The 24018-nt window shown below is 40.9% G+C and overlaps 1 protein-coding gene across 5 annotated transcripts in view; it reads left to right on the top strand.

Moving 5' to 3' along the window:
* Positions 1–22685, top strand: part of trps1 (trichorhinophalangeal syndrome I) — a 111208-nt gene extending 88523 nt beyond the window's left edge. For all 5 annotated transcript variants that reach the window (XM_077591033.1, XM_077591034.1, XM_077591038.1 and 2 more), the window contains 2 exons: positions 17559–17681; positions 20186–22685. In XM_077591033.1, the coding sequence (XP_077447159.1) occupies positions 17559–17681; positions 20186–21517 (1455 nt within the window). In that variant the 3' untranslated portion in view covers positions 21518–22685. The remainder of the gene's footprint in view (positions 1–17558; positions 17682–20185) is intronic.
* Positions 22686–24018: the final 1333 nt, after the last annotated feature.

Genomic DNA, 24018 nt, shown 5'->3' on the forward strand with positions numbered 1-24018 from the left:
AAACATGCAGCCCGTGGGCCGGAAGTGGCCCTTTGAATTGCCCCAAACCCAAAAGGATGTCACCCCAAAATGCCCCAAAATCATCAGAAAGCTCCAACAACAAGAAAGTCCTTCAAAATCAACAGGAAATGATTCAAAATTTACCGCACATGACCTGTAAGCACCCTAAAATGTACTAATTTTGACTACGATAGATGTCCAATTCACTTAAACTAGCTGTTGATCCTCAGCACCATGGACAGCGTTAGACGTCCAATCCATTTGGCATCAATGGCGGCCAATAAGTTAACTTTTTGGAAATAAACCGGAGCGGCCCACATGGCCCAGAAAACAAACCTTTCCTTAAATTCTAACATTAAATACCTCCATTTCCATAAGCATAGGCTCCCTAGTCTTGTTTATTTTGCACTTTTATCATTCGGCATCATTTGTGCTGGGCTATAATTTTTAAACTAATTTCGTCTCATGAAATGTTTAAAGTAAAGTTCTCCATTATGCCCTCCAATCTTCTAAAATCTTATTAAGCCTTACATCTTGTACCTGTTTAGCCTGGTAATAAGGTACAAATTGCATTGTATCGGCTAGGCCAATAAGTCCTGATCTCGTTTCTGCACCCGCGATGCACGGCTTCATTTATTTCTCACTTTCTAATTGCGTTTTGTCTCGTAAAATGCCTCCGTGTTTGCGTACGTCCGTGATTGGTCTGCGTGTGTTGTTGTCAGGCGCCGTTATGCGTCAGTGAGGGTGTGTTTGTCGTTGTGTTCTTTAATGCGTCTATAGAGGGACATTATAGATGCTTTATTTTTAGTTCTTGTCCACAGGGCTGAGGGGGTCTTCTGAAGAAACTAGCGGTGAAATAATCACTTTCCAGCCACTGCGAGACTAATAAGTGGGGAATAAAAGTGGACAATCCTTCCTGCTGAGTAAGTGGAGACGCCAAAAAACTAAAGTCATCATCTTCCCGTAGTATCCAGACAGTAAAATGAAATCACACAAATTGTCTCATGTCCCTCGACATGCAGCCCTGTTGGAAAACCAAATGAATAATGGGAGAAGGAGGAGAACTTTTCCCGGAGTGCCTTTACTAGCATTCTCTGCGGAAAAGACGATAGATGAAAAGCTGATAGGAGAATGGCAGGTAGACATGTGCTCTCGTGTTTTTTTTTTTTTTAAGCGCCGAGGGGGTCATTCATTTTTTTTTTCCGTTTTGCCGACGCTAACACGAGTTGCTCCTGATGTAAGACACATGTTCTGGCCTCCGCAGCGTGTTTCCTCGGCTGTTTAAAAGCAACTTTATCGCTCCATCAGCTCGCAGACAAGGAGCGATTCATTCAGTGGGCGGAGGAAGGGGGGGTGCTCGTCTGCGTCTGCGTGTGTGTTAATAAAACCTTTGGAATGTTGGACATCAGATAAAATAAATGTAAAAGGTCTGCATTGATATGCTGCATGGGACTGTGGAAAGGGCTATTCATATTCATATTTCCGCTAATCGGCGCTCTGTTAGATGCTCTGACTCAAATTATTTGCCAGGTGCGTCATCCGCTTATGAACTGTGTTCAGCAGTTATTTTCCGTGAATTGCTTGGGGGAATTAATACAGGGTGTCTCAAACCAAGAGAATATATATATATATTTTGGGGGGTATTTCGTTTCAGGTATGATTTGGGGAGATGTGAGGACGGAATTTGATAGCTCAGCTTTAACGCTTTTTGTCAAATGATCGTGATGTTAAATTGAAATTGGAGCAGGCTTCCAAAATTAAAAGTTTTTCTGTCTCCGACTGCAAAAAAGCTCAATGGCCGTCACGCCGCTCAGTACAATTTATGCTATTCATAGTAAGACTCGAATCAGGATTAGGCCATGGAAAGCCTAGTTAAGAAAACACTGAAGTACTAGAGCAGCTTTATCAGGCGCCTCTTAACTTGAACCAATAGAAATAAAGCAGTCATATCGTTTTCTATTATTCTAAAATAAAATATTGCTTCTTTAATAAACGCCTCCTCTCATCTGGAGTTGAATAAACAAATGCCCGCGGCAGATGAAAACAACATTTTTATCTACCCAATGGGAGTTTTTATAAAAAGCAAAGCATTATGAGGGTATTTGCAATGTGAATCCAAAGATCCTTCTTGTTTGGGCGTCATAGCAACTGCCACCTGTTTTTCTCGTCCTCAAAATAAGGAATAAACTACAACAAATCAGGGATTTACTTGGGGGTGTCGACATTTATTTTTTATCAGAGAGCCGCTTTCATAAAAAAAATCAAACCCGAAATCCTTCCACTTTCATTTGTTAAAAAAAGAGCATCAAAATCGGGTAAAAAAAGATCAGCTTTTTAAAATCTCCTTTTAAATATGAATTTAATTGACAGCAGTATTATACATATTTATTTACACTAATGAAACAAACTACATGCAGAAAAGGTACAGTGACTGCAAAAGAAGTTAATAAAATAACAACCAAGATAGCTTTTTTTTTTATCCAATTGGGTTATTTTTTTCTCTGTATTTCTGTAACACAAAATACAGAAATTCCACACAGTTGATTGGAAATAATGAAATGATTGACAACCTTTCAGTTCTTGTCATAGCAATAGATGTCCAATCCATTCATACATATTTATTTATTGCATATATTTTGAAAAACAGACACAAATCGTTAGTTTTTGCATCTCAAAGTCAAAACCCAAAAGTCTTTTCTTGACTTTTCGTACTAGTGAGAAGCTTATCTTCCCACACGAATCCAAGCCGCACCTTAAACAAAAGGATTACGCTTCGATAGCATCTTAAAAGTACAATGGCGGAGCACTTGCATTGAACTCAACGCACGGTTTGAAGGTTTCATCTTCCACACACGGAAATCATCTCCATTTCCATTATTCTCCGTACAATGCGCGTATATGTGTGTTCACCCGTAGAGTTTGAAGCAAATCAAGAGTAGTAGTGTGCGTTCATGCCTTGAGTTATGGATAGCGTGTCCCTTCAGATGGACTTTTGGGAAATGCAGCCATTTTATATATTGATACCATATGATTAAAAGGCATTTGTATCTGTCTTCTCGATATGGCGGTGTGTATGTTAGCTATAATGACAAATAGAATGAAGGGATCAGAGCAATCAGGTTTGAATGATTACTATGGGAGCGAGGGAGCAAGCGAGAGGCTTTTGGGCTCAGCTAATTCTAATGTGGCGATACAATAACAAGAGTATTGCATCAGTTGTATATCAGATCTTTTATTTATCATTCTTCAACTGCAGCGCCTGGTTTCATTCCGTCCCCCTTCGCTTCATCATTTGCCGCCTCTCAATCTCGTCAGCGCGGCCGCATCAGCGCCAATAATTACAGCCTTCATTTGCGATACGGCCTTGGCGACATCCCCCCGCCGCCGCCGCCGCCGTGCTCGGCTGTAGAAAAAAAAAGTCTGTTTTGTGGTTGGGAAAGGGAGAAGCCACTTTCGAGTCTCAGCCAGCCAAAAAACGTCATTGTTATTTAGTGGATCCTTGATGTTGTCAACATTTTTACTGCACTTCTTAGTCACTTACTGTAACTGGAGGCATTTTTTTTTCTTTGCAGCGGTTTGACGGGTTGTTGTGTTGCATTTTATTGTGGTAGTAAGTGCCTTTTTTCATTTAGGGGTGATGATGCCATTGACGGTGATAGATGCTCAATTCATCTGAACTGGTTTAGATGGATTGCATGGCTGTCTTTGTCAAAAGTGGCTTGTGAGTGTGTGAATCGTTTATTTTTTATTAGTGCAGTTTTTTTTTCCTTTAATGGGGTTAGTTCCCCAATGCAGGATCAGAAAAGAATAATATAAAACATAAAAGGATAACATGAAAATGTATGAATATCATCAATCTGATGTGCAATTTCAATATTTTTAGAGGTCTTTGTGACCACACAATGCATTAATTCATTCATTTTCTCAACTACTTTTCCTCTTTAGGGTCGCGGGGGGTGCTGGACTCTATCCCAGACCACCATGGGCCTCATTATTTAGTTTTTAGTTATTTAGTTACATCATTCAGTAACAATAATAACTTTGGTGTGAATGCCGTAAGACACAACGTTGTGAAATATCAAATGTAGAATAAATTGATCATGCTTGTGTTCCTGGTTTAGTCCATAAAATGTCAGAAAATTGGCAAAAACAGTGATTACAGTTTACAGGTGTCTTATTTTGATTCATCACAAAGATAATTCTGTATTCAAGGAGAACAATAGAAAACGGAGAACAATTACAGTTGATTTTTAGTTCCGTAATTGATTATTATCTTTCCAGGCATAGTCGAGTGACTCACCAGGTTTGAACGTTTATGATTTTTGTCAAGGTCACGCACCCCCTTTCCCTTTTTTTCGTGTCTGTTGTGTTTAAACCTGCGGAAATGCCAATAAATCCAACTTGCAGGCTACCGTCACAGAAAAAGAAAAACATGTCAAGTGTAATTTTCCTCTCTAAAAATTGTGTTTGTCATCTGAAATATTTCGGGAGATTACAAGTCATTCGGTGTCCGCTCTACAAAAAAACCAAACCCCAAAAAAGACAAGGAGTGTCTACATATGTTCCAGCACCGAATCCAGCCTCATAAATAACTTCAACTGGTGTTCAACAGTCAATCTCTTTCCCTCTGGCACTTTTTTTTTGTCGTTCTCACTGCCAACAAGGAGATTTGTGCTCTGTGTCTCTGTCGTACGGGATTAGTGAACAGACAAAGAGAACAGAATAAAAGAGGGAGAGAAGGAAACTTAGAAGGAGAAAAGACAGAAACACCATTCCCCCGAAAACATACTCAAGCCTCCATTTTGCGTGCGTCTGTTATCTAGTTCTCGTGTCCGGATGTTGTCCAGATGCGTCCCGCCTTTCATTTGTTTTGCAGGAATGGTTGGAAATGGCGAGCTGCTCATTTTTCTATAGCCGCACGATTGCGCAGGGCCACTTGAAAAAACCTTCAATCTTTTAGTTTTATTCTTTGTGCAAGCCAGAGTTGCTGTCATTTCTTTTGGAAGCTGCTAAGGACCACATGGGCATTAAAGTAACACTATCATGAGCTTTTACACCCTCATTTAATGAGAATGTTGTCAAAGAATATTCCAAAATAAATGATCAGGACTCAAACAGATGGGTAACTATTGAAATTGGGCCATAAAAATATTTGAATTCTATTCATATTTTAATATATTGATTTCATCGTACAAGTTCAAACTGGAGGCAAGGCGCAAGTGAGTGAGAGAGCGCCTGACATGAAGCATTTTAGGCTCGATTAACTTTGGATCTCGGTCGAATACTCAACGGTAAATCGCGTAGATTTACGCCTCTCGACTCTACAAGTAAGCGTAGTGATGAACTAAAACGAAATACTAAAACGACAGAAATTAAACTATAAACTGATGAAACATCGTACATTTTGCTACTTGACTTCCGGATAGGACTCTGGCTTCCCGTCCATCTTCAACATGAGATTAAAATTGTCTTTTATGCTTTTTTTGGTTTATTTTGCAAAGGAAAGGAATACGACTTTTGGCTCAGTAAAAGTCCAATCTATGGAATTCTGTAAAGTACCTACCAGGTAAATGCGGTCCTTTTAATAAGGTAACCGAATGTTTTCTGTAGCAGTTCCAATGTGGCAATTTTGCAAAAAGCAGCCTGTGATACACTTGGAAAATAAGAGCGGAAATTGAATGCATTGTTTGCATAGGTAGCTCCGTGTGGCTACTTTTAATATCGTCCCATCCGCCCTCTTTTGCGATGCTGTAGCTCAGCTTGTGTTTGAAGTGATCACTATCTACCCTGTTTGTTCCCCTCCAACCTGCAGTGTTCCCCATTGTTTGTGTTTGTTTTCTCTGTGTGCTGGAGATGAGAGAGACAATATCACAGTGGGATAAAATAATGAAAGTCAGGCAGTAGAAAGAAGGGGCTGAGCCTTTTGACCCGCTCCAGGTGCAGAAAGCCTGTCTTTGTAGGCCTTTTAGGGAAGGAAATTGGAATGCTTCCCCCTTATCAATCACCTGGGAAAGGAACAATCCATTTTCAATCGTTAGTTTGGGTGATTTATATGATGTTTTGCACCTAGGGCGTGGCGTGCATTGGGGTTTGCGGTCGTCTGTCAGGCCCACAATGACGTTGTTTTTCCCGCTTGCTGCTCTTTGTGTAGCGTACCAATCAACATTTTCACTATCTGTGGTCAAGTGAATAGCGCGTGTGTCCACTGTAGTTGACGCATGAGGCCATCCCACCGGCATAACTTCCGTTCAATCTCCTGGAAACGAGTCGACTGCAAAAAACATCCCTTTGATGCTTCTCGTGCGGTCCTCGCATGTGTGCGCTTGCATTTCATTATTACGAGAGTGTCTTTCCGGAGAATGGGAATGAGCTTTCTCGTCTCGTCTCGGATTCCTACCAATCCACTCTGTCGAGTCATATCAAGCTCTTACAGAAAAATTCTACCAACCACAGTCATTTGTTCGCCGTCTGTTCTGCGTTTTCTCTCCATCAAATTGACTCGGCATTCTCCAGGCAGCTGAAGTCTTTTTTTCCCTGATTATTTGTTCCGGGTTACAAGTGGAGAGAAAGACGGAAAAGAATGAAATGTGGATTTCTACTCCTTGAGTGACTCAGAGCAATTGGTTATTTCTTTCCTTGACATATTTCAGTGTTTTTTTTAAATCGAGTCACTAGCCAAGTTCATACTTGTCAACCTCGGCCAATTGCTCCCCTTGTTAAAGACTGCAATTCCCCTTATTAAGCGATAAACCGTACAAATGCAATGCAGCACATATTTACTCACATAGGGCGCACTTAAAAGTCTAAAAATTTTACCCAAAGTGGACGTAGCGGCCAATTAGTCGGTGCGCCTTTTGTATGCACTGAATTTAAAAATTCTGTAGATGTCGCTGTATGATGCTGACAGCGTGACTGTCTGGGTACATTGCTTTCTGATGCGCTATATTTAAATAGAGAAAAGGCGGGCGTGTGATATGGGCATATCATGCTTAAAACGTGACATTATTAGCAGTCGATGATGACGTTTTTGTCTGCGGCCAGTGACCGAGACGATCCGGATTAGAGCCAAAATGGGTAAAACGAAATCAGTATTACAAAAAAATCCCGTACAAAAGTCGTTATACGGCGTACACATGATCAAAAAACGTATAAAATACGGGAAAACTTATAAGTTGGCAGGTATGCAAGTTGTACACGGCCTTTATACAATCTAAAATTGTGAAAAAAGGCAAATTTATGAAACCAAATATTCTTTGTGAAAGTGTCTAATACGTTGCATTCAATGAAACGAGGATCAGGTCGAATTTACCTTCTGTTTTTTCTGTTCTATTGTTTTCTTGTATCCTCATCGCCATATTTTTTCTCTCTGAGTTGAGTTGTTGTAACTGGCAGCATGACACACCAGTGTGATCAAAGCCCACGAGACGACTTTCTGTAAATATGTTGATTTTATTTTTCCAAGCCCTAGAGAGAGGAGGTCAGTGTCAGAACCAGTTAGCAGATTGCAGAGATGAAGGGACATTAAAGATGTCTAAAAGTATCTCAGTTCGATCCTGCCAGTTTTTGTTTTTGATTGACGCCTTCGACGCTCCGTCTTCGGAGGTGTCGAGGCCCCCCGCTTGCAGCGACGCTAGGTTTGACGCCCGGGTATATCTGGCGCCGTGCCTCGCGCAAGTCCAATTAAAGGCTCAAACGCAAAAAGACGTCTCGTTTTCGGCGCCAGATTTGGACGCCCGTTTGTGTCGATGTGAAGTGCAGCGTGACGATCTGTCAAGGTTCCCGTGCTGTTGTCGGAGTAACGTATCGGGTTATCGTACGTGGCCGTCTGGTGCGAATCCCACTGAGATGACACGTCGATTACTCCCCCAGACACGTATTTGCGCTCCTCTGAGTCGGGCTGATCTGTTTGGTTTGTCGCAACAGACTGAGCATGACTGCCAACAATCCGGGCGTGTGCGTCTTTTCGAGTGTTTCCGATATTGACGTGTGACGCTCCATCCTGGCGTCCTCTAGAAGTGGAAAATGTCAGATAAGCATCAGGTGGCTCGCTCATTTGGTATCAGTGTCCTCCCTCATTTAAACACTAATTATGCAAAGACTTCACATGCGCAAAGATTTTTTTAACTCTTTTAGGAATTGGCAGTCAGTAATATCCCAACCTTACACCCTAAATACCCCCTTCATCAAACTTTAATCATTTCTTTGCCTTCCACCACTCATTGTTCGATTGAGTGGTTAATTGGTTTGCTTGATTAATTTGGGACCTGTCAGAAAAGCCCAGGGACTCACTTTAAATGTGGGTTTAAAAAGGTGAATTGAGTCCTTATTTCTAGTATTTTTAATATTTACACCTCCGTGCTATTGAAAAAGTCGACTTAGTAGCCCTTTATAATGCCTTTTTAATTTGGTTTAGAGCGCAAAAGGTTTAATATGGCCTATTTTCGGATGAGATGCGCATTACATGGTGAGTCAAAAACCATTGGGCACTCTCCCATTATGTTTTATTCATAAGACTACATTTATATATATTTTTTGTTACAATATTGCAATCCTGAAGCATGTCTTGCGCTTGCTCTTTCTAAAATTTGGACCCATGTTTTAATCATTAGCTTCTCTACTAGGGCTTGTTTGCCCGTGGCAGACTTCCATTAAAAGTCAGAAGGAGCATTTTGAAATCGTATTCTCTTAACGACACGCGTGCATTCCAAGTGTACACCCATGTTTTTTTTTTGTGGCAACAAGTGCCCTCCAACTCCCCAGTAATAAATCATAAGAACTCATCCTGAGTCAGCCAAGAAATATTGTTTCCCAGACAAAAATTGATCGTTTCAATTGGATAGATTGCCAATGCATCATGGTGAACGTTTTAACTAAGTTAGTTTATTTTAGAGTGGAATAAAGTATACTCTCATGATTCTCTGATTTCAATGCAGAGGTGTTTTAGTAAACTAACAGCAAGATAATAGATGAAAACATGTCAAAACATAGCTACAGTGAGGGACATTAATGAAATGGACTTTAATTTTAGTAATATTAGTCTTTGAAAAAACACAAAGTATTGTCATAAAACTGTAAACATTCATTATTTTGGTTTTAAATCTTTATTTCCTGCAACATTGCAAGATGGACAAGCACACAGCAAAGGTATAAAGAAAAATATTTATCGATTAATGTTGTAATTTGTATTACTAAAGAATTTTGATAATTTGCCTTAGAAAATATCACTTACGTAGACCCAGGTTTTTGTTTTGAAGAAGTGGTATTAACCTCGGCTAAGAAATGATAACATATTATCAGATGATAAAAAAATGTTGCATAAATAAAATTGCAAATCGCTTTTTTCATCTCATGTGTTTTAAAATCAAATATTTGCCTCACCACAAAATTGGCTTTTTAACGCTAATTTCCCGGAAAAGCAATTGCACCCAAACATGATCATTAAACTGTGAAAAGGGAAAAAAAGTAACACATAGCTGTAAATAGATAAATATGTCTTATAGTCAAAATCAAAATATAGGCGCTTTTTCTTTTAAAGCAAAGTGAGTCATTGTACAGCTCAGAGTATTTTCTTTCCATTTGTTTTGTGGAATAAGTTGGGCCTAATGAGTTAGCTTTCCTTATCAATTGTCCTTTTGGCTTCAATTTGATAGAGCACATTGATACTTGTGAACTACTTATTGGGCCACGCAGCCCTGCAGTTTTGCCTGTCGCCGGCGCTCACCCCCGTTTTTTAAATTAAAAATATATCAGATGAACGTGTCTTTTGGAGTGTGTGCTGTCTAAAACCATCATTTAAGAATGCCTTTGCAAAGATGCCTCTGTCATCACACTTGGCTGTGGCGTGGCCGCACTTTTTGCGTCTTCTACGGCTTATTATTCACCTTGACCTCCTTGCCCACTCGCTGTTGCTCATTTCCCGCAACGGTGACCCGTGCCACGGTCACACCCGCCCACACACTGTCGGAGAAAATAGACAATTTACCATTGAACCGTGATAGGTAAGGGCTATAAATGTAGTATTACACAGCATAACCTTTAGGTTTTTCCTGCGTGAGGTAGTAAAGGCAGCTTTACCACCCACAACAAATAGAAACGGCTGTGCTTTTTGAAGGGATTTATTGATGGGACTCTGAAATGACTTTATTTTTAAAAAAAGTGCAACTCATATGTTAAGTTAACTCTTTCAGTCTCCCTGACTATAATAGATGTCCAATCATGCGTCTGTTTTCATCTTTCTGCTATGAATTTATATTAGATTGTCACTAGAACCCGTCTGAACTGGGATGGCTGCAGCGACTGAACACGTTTTTGCGCTGCCAACCCTCCTGGTTCAAATGTTTTGGACCCCCATTATTTAACAATCTATGGGTAATGCTCAAAAAGTTGAAAATTAAGTCATTTCTGAAGATTTCCATGTTTACTAACTGTTCTCTTGATTTCACTGTTAGTTTTTAACCTAGAGATAATTGTCAGCACTGTTTTTTTGATAGTTTGCAACACCACCTTCGCCGTCCTCCCTTTTTTGCTCGTCCTCCATCTTGGTCGTAGCACTAATTGGAGGCAGAGTCATTTGGTGAGGCGGCAAACTGCGCGAGGTCATTTCGAGGTTTAATACTGTAAAGTGCCATCCATTACACGCTTTTGGTCGCGTCCCTCCTTCATTCCCGTTGTGTCCGTCTTCAAGTCTTCTCGATCATTTTTATTTAATAGCCATCCACCCCCTATTTCCCATTTGCTTCTCGTTCCTGGTTGGCACCACAATTAAGCAAATCTCTGCTTGTGCAAGGACGTTTGGAAATGAAGACGTACGACGGACAGTCTGCGCGCACCTTGTTTAACGTGCCGCGGTGTCAAACAATTAGCGTCGCAGATGTTGGCGTCAGGCTGCGATGATCTTAATGCATGCCGTTATTCACAACGCTGTTATTCTGCCTGTCAGGTCAGTTTGTTTTATTCTCTGACGACTTTATTCTTGACTTCACAGCTGATTTTTATTCCCGAATGCACACACACAGCAAATGGTTGGCTGTTAAATTCTGTGAATAATTACCATAGAACCGAGGTGTCAAACTCCGTTTGGTTCACGGGCCGAACCATTATGTGTTTGGCCCGAAAAGTAAACTTACTTGCCACCATTGATGGCGCTAGGCGTCCAATTCTTTTTGACTGGAACGTTCCCAGATGAACGTGATTGCGTGATAGCAAAGTGCCGGTTTTGCCTTGCCCTTGTCGCCAAAAAATGAAAGCAATTAATTTTGTCAGGCAAAACAACCCCACTGGCCGTATCTGCCCCCTTTGGGGCCATCTTCAGGCCCACGGGCCGCATATTTCCTAATAGCGACATTTGGAGAAGGCATTCCCTGGACAGAATTGGGTCACGTGGGATTCTGCATTGTGGGAATCGACTCAATCGTCCCTTCTCAGATAAACAAGAGACCCAGACAGTTAATTAGTTGTTTAATGCTGGTGGATCAGGCAGGCCTCAGGTATTAAGGGTGTACATGGAATAACTTCCTGCTCTGCTGCTCATGTTCTTTCTTTCTCCCTTCTTCTTCCTTTGGGCGCTTCTAATGTGAGAAGGGGTTAAGGTTGTACTGTCCCGGATAAGGAAAGCATGTTCATGTCAACCTAGAGGGGCCTTCCTTCTTCGCAGGATGAAATACGCGCAGTACATTTCTCACCAATCTGGACAGTTTAAAGTGGGTCACTGTTCTCCAGATACCATTTTGTTCCGGGAGGGTGGGGTCAGCGTAGAGGGTGAGTAATAAGTTCTGAACCTCACGCTGAGATTTACCGCAGAAATCGTGCAGACACTCACAGTCGACAACAAAGTAATTACATGTAGACTTCTGATAGTGGAGGAAATATTGTTTAAACACCTAAAAATGACACCCCATATGGGTGCACCTAACATTGTTGTTTTGCAACAATCCATGAATTTCTCAATCCATTCCCTGTTTGAGATAGAATTGGTATTCAAACATGTCTTTACAAACAGCTGGTCAAAACCATCAAAGTGATGTTTTCCATCAAAAATGGCTACCGCATACAAGTGGAATCCTCTGAGTATTAGTTCCAATATCCAAATGTTGACATTTATACCCTTTTACAAAATAAAACAAAGTCACTTGAGCAAAGCATTAGTTAAATGTCACATGCAGATTCCCCCCGAGGTTAGCACGTTAGTGTTCAGGTTTACACTGCTCCCACTGGCGTCCGTCCAACAAAAGGGAGAAAAAAAAATCCAATGCGTTTGCTGACGTGCTCTTTTCAAACCTCATTAAAGACTTCCCCCACTCTAATGTGGCGCTCGCCCGCCCGGTGGTGGCCTCCTCGTCAACTGGCCGGTGCCTCGCTTTGGAAAACCTCTTACGTATATCGCCACACAGCCTTTATTGTCCTGCAATGAGATTTACTCTTAAGCTCTAAAGAGAAGGGAAGTGAAAGTAGGGGGTGGCTGAATGTGCTCCAGTGATAGCGCTTGTGCTGCCAGTCCAAAGCCACCTCGTGTGGACTGTTACTATAGGCTTGCTTATGTTTAATGGAGCGCAAGGTGCACAGGGACAACCACTGGGCGGGTTCAATATGGGGGAAACAAATCTCTTTCGAGCTCCACTTGTTTGCATGTTTCTTGCTGCGCTAAACACTGCTCAATGGGCACTGACTGTAAATTTTGGAGGATTTATTCGATACAGCTGTATACAAATATTAGTGCTGTTATGAACAGCATTGTTAGTCCTTTAAAGGGTTATATTTGGGTTACTGTATTTTTGGGACTAAGTTACATCTGAGTGTAAGGAATAAATAAAAACTGAGGACAAAAAGCTAAGTAGGTATCTGTTAACATAGGGCACAGGTGTCAAAGTGCCGTCCCGGGGGCCAAATCTGGCTCGCCGCCTCATTTTGTGCGGCCCGAGAAAGTAAATCATGAGTGCCGATTTTCTGTTTTAGAATCAAATTCAAATGATTATAGATGTACATTACATTTCCTGATTTCCCCTTTTTAAAAACAATCATTGCAATTTTTTTCATCATTTTTTTTTCTTTTATGTTTTTAGTTCAAAGCACATTTTGTAAAATCTAAAAATAAATATATTAATATTTTCCGTTTTCCACTATAAAAAATATTTTTTTTCCATTTGAAATAAAAAAACATGATTAAAAGAAATGTTCCATTACGAGGAAAAAAAAGCTCAAATAAACATTTTTTAGATCTATAAAAACTGACTATTTAGGGCTTTTGATCCAGTTCTTTTAATCCAATTTTAAAAAATGAAAAAAAATCTAGATATTATATCTAAAATGGTCCGGCCCACATGAAATGGAGTTGACGTTAATGTGGCCCGCGAATCAACCCGAGTTTGACACCCTTGACATAGGGTTTTGATTAAAAAAGTCTAAAAAGTTGACATGAAAAAAACAAAAAACAAGTTGCACTTACATAATAGTCGCAAGGTCATCCAAACTATGAAAAAAGGGCAATTTATACTCCGGAAAACACGGCATTTTATTATTTGTTTTGTTGTAAATTGGCCTCGGGTGTGAATAATAATGAGCTAGTTGTTTGCCAGGATTATGACACACAAGGTTCACTGAAAACCTCAAGTCCATTTGTTGTGAGTTTTGTATAAGAGGTGACCAGAATTTTCATAAACCTTGCCAATTTGCTACAAACGTAATAAAACTTTTGGCATCTTGCAATCAATCACGTTCCACTGTGATGTAAGAATGGTCCCTCACTATGGCCGTACCTGTCTTTTTTTGAGACTTACATTAATGCCACGGAGTATATTACCCTGACATTAATGCGGAATTCAGGCACCGTTCTAATCCCGTCGGGCCTATATCCAGACACGACTGACGCGGTCTCTCACAGATTTGCATAGAGTGTTGCGGTCTTGTTACCAAGTAGGTTATCTGTCAGGATTACATAATGGACAATTTTCAGGAGCACATCTTTATTCTCAATCCAACAAGGCAACTATATACATATTAAAAAAATGGGACATTTTGCATGGCCTGGAGCTCTAATATAGATTATTGCCAAATTTATAGTCTACATTGCGGTTTATGTTATTGATTCTACAAAGCAACTCACAGTCGCTTGTTGCTGTGCCTCCTTTATATTTTATTCTTTCTCTACGCCACACTAATAATGCTATTATATAGGCTAAGTCTTATAAACTGTCAGAGGAATTTATCGATTCATGTCAATTTTTCCAAACGCGAGACCTGCACTTTTAGTCTTTTTTTATATCAACACCAGCTCTCATCATATTATATATATATTTACCTATGGTATTTGCTTATTGATTCTGCCTTTTCTCCAATTTTTGGCAATGTATTATTAAAGGTGGCTTTGTGCAACTTCTGCTTCAACTTTACATCTGTAAAAAAACAACGTGATAATTCCATTAAGTACGCACAGTCGTCTGAGGTGAAACACATGCTGGAAACAGAAGAAGTTGATGGTTGGTAGCATTTATCTTCAAGGGTCAGATGGTTGCCAGATGGAGCTTGGCGTATGCTTGTAAATTAGTATCTTGTTATATACAGTAAAGACACAGATAACAGGTGATGTTGGGCGCGTTGTTACGGAATCGAGTGAATTCATCCAGCTCGTAGTTTTCTAGGTTGATTAAATAATCGCTGATTTAAAGCAAGTGGTTTGTTGTGGAAGCTCCAGAGAAGGTTCGACTTTCTTTTTAAATGAATCAAATGTAATTTCATTTTGCAAGAAAAGCTTCTTTTTTGGTAGACTGCTGGGCGCCCCGATCTTTTTTCAGTAGAGAAAAATACTGGATTATTACCTATTCCTATGTAAGGAAAAAAAACAAAGAATTGCTCTCACAGAGGTATAGTCAGGACTTGGTGAATAGCAAGATTCTGTTTGCCTGTGAATAGGCTTTATCAGATAGGGTAGTAATAATAAAAAGTAATGTCAATTTCATGAATATCCCTATTCATACTGTTCCTCCACAAATCCAGTTTTGATTGTGTTCATGTGATGAGCCGGCATGGAAACTCCCAACATGTGTTGCCCGTGTTATACATTCTGTATGGCCATAAATCTGCCAGTGTTGGAAGAAGATAGAAATATCACCCAGCAAATAAATATCCTTTCATCTGCCCTTTTAACTCCCCGTTTACTCTTCTCTCTAACTTTTCAACCTCCGTCCAATCCATTACGTGGACCAGTTCAAATGGATTTTATCTCCGTCAATAGCACCGAAATATCATTCAATGCCTTTTGGGATTTTTTCTGATCCCGCTCAAGACCAAGAATGTCTGTGTGCCCTATCTATTGTCGCAAGGGGTAGTAGTAGGGGCGGGGGGTTCAGCTGCGTGACCATATGCAAGTAATTTGGCATGCCCGGAGAGAAGCTAAATTCTGATGACAGATGCATCGTTTGACTCTACACAGCCACACACAGACTCTCTTCTACACTTTCTCTCGGACTCGCAGAGGATGTGTACATCAATCAATCACCTGGCTCTGTCTCGCTACATGTGGCGAGCGTATGGTGTGCAGCCAGTGCCTTGCCAGGGAGAGGATTTGGATGCAAGCGTGGACCCGTGTCAGAAAGCTGCACATCTACCATAAAGTATCCCAATATTAGCCATGTGCTGTTTATTCCATACAACAAGCGGCTGTTTAATCATCGCCACGTTGGGCGGAGGCTTTCCAGTGTCGATAAACATCTTACCGTATTTTGCTGTTTAATATACCCCCCATTTAATATACCCGGGTATATTAAATGGCCCACAAAGGGGAAGGTACCATCCACTAACTGTATTAGATTTAAGTAGTTCATGTAACAGGATTAACCTTAATCTGTTTCATTAGTAAACAAAATAAAGGCTGCACTTTAAGTGCAAGAGATTTTGGTACCTTAGCCAAGTTTACTAATTTAACAGTACACTCTATAGCTTGCAGATATTTCAACTGTCTAGGATTTTATCGACGGGGTCTTAAAAATACAGCAAAGGGGAATGGTTCAAATCTTTTTTTAAGCTTGGCAAAAGCATCGTTAAAATAGTGTAGCGAAACTGTTGTAGTTCTAAATAAACAATTGTGGATGATTGACTTGATGCGATGAATGTTTGAAGTGCAAGTAAATACAGTTTTTAATCAACTGCATCCCTCCAAGTGTAAAAAAAATATATATATAAATTTCAAAATGTGGTAGTGCTGTGCCCACCGGATCTGTCTACTTTGTAGCTGGAGGCCCCTCGAAAACAGATGCCTGTTGGAAGATCTGTTCATGATTCCATCTGTAACAGCATGGAGAGTCCTGATAGGCCCCGAGTGAAGTGAAGGCGCTGTTGTGAAAATGTTTTTGCAAGGAACTGCTCCAATCCTACCCCCAAAAGTACGGTTAACTCTCCACCGTGTCAGGCACATCAAGCCAGGAGATGACAGTTGTGAAAGAAAGTAGTCCCGGTGGACAACCGACAGGAAGTGAGCCTAGTGGTGGCAAGTGCGAAGATGGATTTTTAGTGTGGAGGGGATTTTGGAGATGTATTGTCAGAGATAAATAGTGGTTAAATGAAGGTTAACTTACACAAATGCAACGTTCCATTAACCAGATTCATCAATGCCAAATGGGCAGTTGACTTAATCAACCCCAAAAAAGTCCCAAGTAAAGTTCAATGTTATTTCAGAAAGTCAAAAAGTACTCTAGCTTGCGTGTCATTGCACTGTTACTAAAAGTCAGTGTTTTTCATCTTTCAGGAATTATTGATAGTTTTGACAGACGTTTGGAATAGATCTGAGAAAATGCAATTTCTGTAAAAAGGGGTTTTTAAAAGAAGTAGTCCTTGCCACATAAATCACGTAGATATAAATCCCTCCCATTTTTACTGCAGTCATAAAATTTGAAATCTCTCTCCTACAAAATAACACAAATTGAGTTATTCCACTCAACTTCTGAGTGGCAATTATCAAATTAATCAAACCAATGCATTTCTTTATATACACTGCTGTTTTTTCAATTTTAAATATGTAACTAAAACAGTGCTTTAGTTGATATTCCATTAATTTTAACTGCCACTGACAGAAATACCGTGTAAAAGGCTGGAAACTCATTTGATATAAAGGTTCATTGCATTGCCAACTTGGACTGATTGAAACTCATAGGCTAATGTACTGATATTTTCTAGTGTAAGGAGCATAAATATATAGGAGAAAAAAATATAAAATGGACTTGAGAGTCTAGATTGATGGACTGGCATAAAAGAAAATGAAACAAGCTAATTTGTAGGCATCCTGGAGGAGAAAGGATGCGGCTGCGCCATCGTAAAGGTGGCGACCTGGGGGACCACAGACTTAATGGGATGGAGAAACGCTTTGATTGGCTCATTACTGTGATGGAGCACGTTGCCAGGGCGATTGGCCTGTTCACCTTGCCCGCCACATTTTCAAGCATTCCGCTTGTGTACCATAGTTAATGACTTATTTCAAAACTTCTACTCCAATGTTAGCTGTAGCTTTCTTCATCCGTTTATGTTAAAGTTGGCCCTCTGACATCCATCTTTTTTTTTCTTTTGTCCGCCAGCGACGACGAGGCAGCGGGGTCTTTTGCGCCAACTGTTTGACCACCAAGACATCGCTGTGGAGAAAGAATGCTAACGGCGGCTACGTCTGCAACGCTTGTGGTCTTTATCAGAAGCTGCATTCGGTAAGATCACCTTTGCCGTATTCAACAACGTTGAACTAGAATTTTGGTCATTCCGGTCACAAAAAAATGTCTATAATTTATTAACTGCAAAAATTTGTGTTTGGATGGCCGATAGGAAGACACTTTGTGGAATTTAGTGAGGAAAGAAAATTGCAACCTCAAACATAAACACCTAAAGAATGTATTATAATATTCATTCATTAGTTTACTGTACCAATTTATTGTACTGTAGCACATCCTGAACTGGTTGCCAGATATTTACCAACAGTATACTAGAATGATTATATTAATGTAGAATCGCCATTTAAAGACACTTTCGTGAAAAGATAATTACTCTTTAAAAAACATGTGTCAAAGTGGCGGCCCGGGGGCCAAATCTGGCCTGCCGCATCATTTTGAGTGCCGACTTTCTGTTTTAGGATCAAATTAAAATGAAGATTATAGATGTATATTATATTTCCCGATTGCCCCCCTTTTAAATCAATAATTGCAATATTTTTAATCATTTTTTTCTGTGTTTTTAGTTCAAAAATCATTTAGTAAAATCTAAAAATATCTAAAAATATTTTCAGTTTTCCACTTTAATATGGAAAATAATTAAAGAAAAATTTGGTTTACTTTTGAAATTGATTAAAAGAGAGGAAGAAAAAAGCTCAAATAAACCTTTTTTTAGATCTATAAAAAACGGAATATTCAGGACTTTTGATCCAGTTCTTTTAATCCATTTATTAAAAAAAAAATCTAAATATTATATCTAAAATGGTCCGGCCCACATGAAATCGAGTTGACGTTAATGCGGCCCGCGAACCAACGAACCAACCCGAGTCTGACACCCTTGCTTTAAAACATAGTGCTTTAAAAAATCATACTGCAATATATCAAGATATTACACTGCATTATTCTTATATTATTTCAAAATCAGTCTGAATCGATCTTTACACATGTGGTTTTTGGTAGAAATATATATATTTAAACATAAAAAAAATACAAATGAAGCTTCAGAAATCAATTCATATAATGTACTTTTATGTTAATTTTGCCTAGTTTTTCCAAAGTGAAATACAAAAATCATCTTAAAATGTTGCATTGGGATTAATGAGGATCAAATCATGACCTGTGAGTCCTGATATGAATCATAAATCCAGATGAGGCAATACACACACCTATATGGTAGACCTGTGTGTAACAGCATAGAAAAACTCCAAATTCCAACCGTCCAAATTAAAATGGATTTCAATATCCATCACTGACAACAAGTTAGCATACTAAATAAACACTGTAAATTGTACCCTCTTAAGATCCATTTGACTGCGATTACTGCTTGCGAAAAGGTATTCTAGTGCAAAAGTGTATTTGATTTGGCTGCCGGGGAGTCTCAGTCAGCCTCATCATGAGCGCCAAGCGTTCCGGCACGAATCGAGGCGACCGGCCGTTTCCAGCCAGGGAAAGACGATGGAAATCCCAAACTTAATTAGACGGCAAGAATTACAGATGAGATAACGACAGCCGGCTTCTGGAAACGGCCTTCTTTCAAGCGTGGATCACCTCAGACGTGCTCTTGCGGAGTTCGGAGTCATTTCACGCATCACTACGTATTTGCATATTGACTTTTTAAGATGGCCTTGTTCAACCGCAAGGTGCTGCCAGCGTAATAAACCGCATTGTTGATTTAATAAATGCGCCGCCTGGTTGACAGTTACTTAATACAGTTCATGTGGTGGGCTGGAAAACCAAAATGTTTCCTGAAGGGATTTTTATTGGGCCACTGATTGTCCGGGTAACCTTATTGCCTGGTAATAAATAAATGAAAGGCATTATAAATGTATTTAATATGAGAGCTTAAAGATTTTTTTTCCAGGAAATTAAACGATGCAGGCGTGTACGTCTTAATTATGTAGGTCAGTGTGTCTTTGTATGAAGTCCAATTTTTCTTCAACAAATCAATAGCCAAAATATATATGTAAAAACAAGGAAAAATAACATCTTCAGATACTTTTTTTAATATAACTGGTTATCTAATCTTAAAGTTTGGTCATTACAGCTGAAGGCGCCAGGTTGAAAACTCTCAAACAAGCATCTCCGTCCCGTCACTTTCAGTCGCATCCTCCCGGCGTTCGGTGACGGCCATATTTTACATGACTCGATAAAATTTTTATTGCCTCGACACACATTATTAGCGAAGATCGCGGCTAGTAAAAAACGCTGCCGTCGTGAGAGTGCAAAGGGAGAGTTATGAATATTGAGTTGAGTTGCGGGGGTGAGAAGAAAGCGTATCATCGTTTGTTTTGACTCTGTCGACCTTTTGTAGTCTCCGTTTGCCGACTTTTGAAATGACAAGCTTTCTGTTGAAGCTGCGAATCACTTTTTCCATTCACAGTTTTTGCCCACTCTTTTGAGAGACTCTCATTTCTTTCAGTTTTTGTCTTTGTGGGCCCACCGACTGGTCATGACAATCATTTTAACTGGATGGAATTCATATTCTAACGTTACTTTTTGTCTTGCAGACGCCCCGGCCTTTAAACATCATCAAACAAAACAACGGTGAGCAAATCATTCGCCGGCGCACGCGCAAACGCCTCAATCCGGACACGTTGCCGCCCGAAAACCCCGCCCCTAAGCAGCAACGCGCCACCGTCGAAGAGCGCGTCAACGGCGACGAGTCGGACCGGAGCTGCGCGTCGGTGAAAAGCCAACAGCAGCAACAGCAGCAGCCATCGCCTCGCTCGCGTTCGCCACGCTCCACGCAGGTCTTCCTAGCCAACCAGACTCTGGAAATCCACCGGCGCATGCCGCCCCTGTTGCTTCCGGCACACCCGGCCCCTTCGGAGGTGGCGGAAGCGCTGGCCAAAGTGGAAGCGGGCAAAGTCGCGTCCGGCGGCGGATCGGAAAGAGGAAGTCCCATCGAGAAGTACATGCGGCCGTCCAAACCGTCCAGTTACTCCCCCCCGGGGTCGCCTATCGAGAAGTACCAGTACCCTTTGTTCCCAGTGCTGCTTCCCCTGAACCTTTCGCCGGACTTGACGCCCGAATCTGACTGGCTTCGCTTCTGGACCAAATACAAGATGGCCACAGCCTCCGGCATGGGCAACCTGGGCGGCGCGGCGGGTCTGGCCAACAATGCCCACTACTTAAGCGCCATGGTGGCACCGGCGCAGCAGCACCACCTGCCCAGTTACGCCGTGCCTTCCTGCGCTTCGCCGTACTCGCCATTGCCGCCTCCCCCCGCCCCGGCGCAGTACCCACCCGCGCCGCTCCACCCTCAAATCCCCTCGTCGTCGTCCGCGGAGAGCGAAGCGCCTCTGGACCTCGCCATACGGCACCGGGAGTCCACGGATTGCACGCCAAAGCGCAAACGGGAATCGCCGTCAACAGAGAGCCGGGAAAAGAAAGAAGAAGAGGAGGACAGCGGTGCCCAGAACTCACCGACCCGCGCCACGGCGGATGTCGCCACGCAGGACGAACCCGCCAACCGATGCCTGCACTGCGGCATCTACTTCCTGGACGAGGTCATGTACGCGCTGCACATGAGTTGCCACGGCGACAAGGAAACCTTCCAGTGTAGCTTCTGCCTGCATGTTTGCGCCGACCGCTATGACTTTACCACGCACATACAGCGCGGTCTACACCGCTACACGGACAAAAAGACACCGATGGAGGATCAGGACGACGACGCCCCGACGCCGGAGCGTCCGCTTTCGGAACAACAAGAAGAAGAAGAAGACTTGGAGGCGGAGCATACGGATTTGACACCGAAGAATTCGGATTTGACACCGAAGAATACAGATTCGTTGACAGATTTGAACGCGGGAAACGAAACATCTGGAGGCCTCGGATAAATAAAAAAAACATTTCGTGTCCAGAGGTCGCAGAGGGATCGAGACGGCGTCTGAAGCCCGCAAGACGCCATCCGATGTTGACAAAGCGCCGATGGACGAGGAGTCTACAGTGACTAATCAAAGGCGAGACATCGGAAATTATTTTAAGACAAATAAACGCATCCAAATGCTGGAATGAAAACGCAAAAGCGCCGAAGGAACTCATTGCAAAACGTCGACTCGACGGAAGCAGCCCGACGTCGACCGTTTAACTCGTGCATGTTCTCAGACTGCTGTGCAAAAAAAAATCGTATTTGGACTCGGTACGAATGAGTCACACGGCGTCAAAGTGACGCTTTATCGAAATCAGACTTGGGCTAAATCGTCAAAACCCAAGACTGTTTTATTTTCGTGGACCTGCCTGCCTGAAACCAGTCGCGACTGGTTCAAAACAGTGCCATACCGGAGAGCTCGAGTGTTTTCTGCGTCCATTTTGGACAGAACCAATTGACTATATATTTTCTACTTCCCTCCGTGCCATGATACTAGCTACGTGCCTGGCTGCCTTTGCCTGCCTGATAATAGAACAAAACAATCTATTAACCTGCTTAACGTTTGTATCCAATAATAATTATGATAATAATATTGTTGTTCTAGTTCAAAAACATGCAATTTCATAGAATTTTTTTATATATGTTATTTTGTAAAGACAAGAAGTGCTTTTTTTCAGGACTCGGTACTACAAAATTAGTGCGTTATTTTTTTTGCCTTTAGGTTATTATGGAAACGGTACATGGAAAAGTGTCTCTATAAAAGTGTGTGAGTGTGTGTGAGGGTCAAGGGCGTGTCCGTCCCCGATCATGGATGTAAACAAAATGAAGGTTTGCTATTTCAGTCCTCAGGGGTCTCACGCGTGTTGCACACCAGCCCGCCTTCTTTTCTTTTTTTCTTTTGTCTTTTTAACATTTTTGGTTGCTTTTTTTATGAGCATGTACATTACGTAGCTGAGGTTATGTTCTCACATGCAGGGTGGGGTCCTCGATTCATGATGGAATTCCGTTCTAAGAACAACAAAAAAGTCATCCTTACTTTCCCCATACAGTATTATGACTTAAGTCACAATATTTGTGAAAAAAATTCGTAAAACGATAACTTTTTGTTAAATTATGACGCTGTGCTCAATATATTTCTTCCTGCAAAATTCAGAATTTGGGCTTGGAACTATTTTCCTAAAACAAAATTTGCCTTGAAATACTATATTGAAAAAATCTTTTGTAAGATTACATGTAAAATATGGCATTTTCTTGTCTTAATTGGACTTTACTACTGACCGATCGTAACTGAACATTTTCTTTATTCCCCCTAAATTATTATATGCATTTATTCATATCTTTTTTCAATCGTTCCAACTCGAACCATGAAGCTAAACCTATTACATAACAATTTTACTGGTTCAGAAGTACAATCATAACCATTGATATTTGTCTGAAAAACACTTAAAAGTAAATGAAATGAGAAAACTAGGATGCACTTGGCCAACTCATTCTGTACCTTCATATGCCGGGACCACTGTAAACCGAGGACCCCAATATTGTCCATGTTCTCAACCTGTTTTTTTTTTATTAGGTCAACTTTGAGTGTTTCTTGTTTGGGTTCTAATCAATATTCAGTGTGCTCCAGGTTACCTCCTCAGTAGTGTTACTGATGCATTTTACTGTGCAATCTCTTCACAGGAAAATTCCCTGCCTCCCCATTCCGCCTGCTTTATGTTTTTTCAGCCATCATTAGTCATGTGTTGGTTATTTATCTGCAGAATATTTTTCTACTCAACTGTTTACATTCGAAGTCATGACATATCCAGGTTGAGGGTTGGGAGGGGTTTCACCTGCCTTGCTGCCTTTAAAAAAAGCAAACAAACACAAAAAAATAGGACAAAAATGAAGGAAAAAGAAGCCTGCGACTGATATTTTTCTAGCCATGAACAAATTTCCGCCTAGTGCCTGCTAACGTTTTTCCTACTCAAGACGTTTGTCTCTGGTTGGATTTACGTCACGGAATGAAGTGCCCGATCCATTTTCAATGCTTTCATCAAGTGACACGTATCCATTGTAGTTGTTTCTCTATTCACACCGTCACAAATAAGCATTGGATGGCGCCCTGTTGATTGGTTATGTCAGTGACCTCCACATTAGTTTTTCTTATTTCATCATAGCGAAACCTATTGCACATCTCGGCCCTATTGAATGATATGTTTTGAATGTGGTTTAGATTTTCATACGCGTACATTTTCCAACCCTTTGGACGATTTGTTTCCAATGTGAGTATTATTTTATCACACATTTTAGGTCTTTGATCAAATTTATCATTTTAAACGTCAGATCTTCAAAATATTCACTCTAATGGTTGGTTATGTTTGAGTGCCATTGTCCCACTCCAGTTAAATTGGGCTTCTAATACCATCAATGGAAGCCAATGAGTAAAATATATCAATAATATACAGTTTTCTCTTGATGGGCAAAATG

This window comes from Stigmatopora argus, chromosome 21 (assembly GCF_051989625.1).
Source record: "Stigmatopora argus isolate UIUO_Sarg chromosome 21, RoL_Sarg_1.0, whole genome shotgun sequence".
Classification (NCBI taxonomy): Eukaryota; Metazoa; Chordata; class Actinopteri; order Syngnathiformes; family Syngnathidae; genus Stigmatopora; species Stigmatopora argus.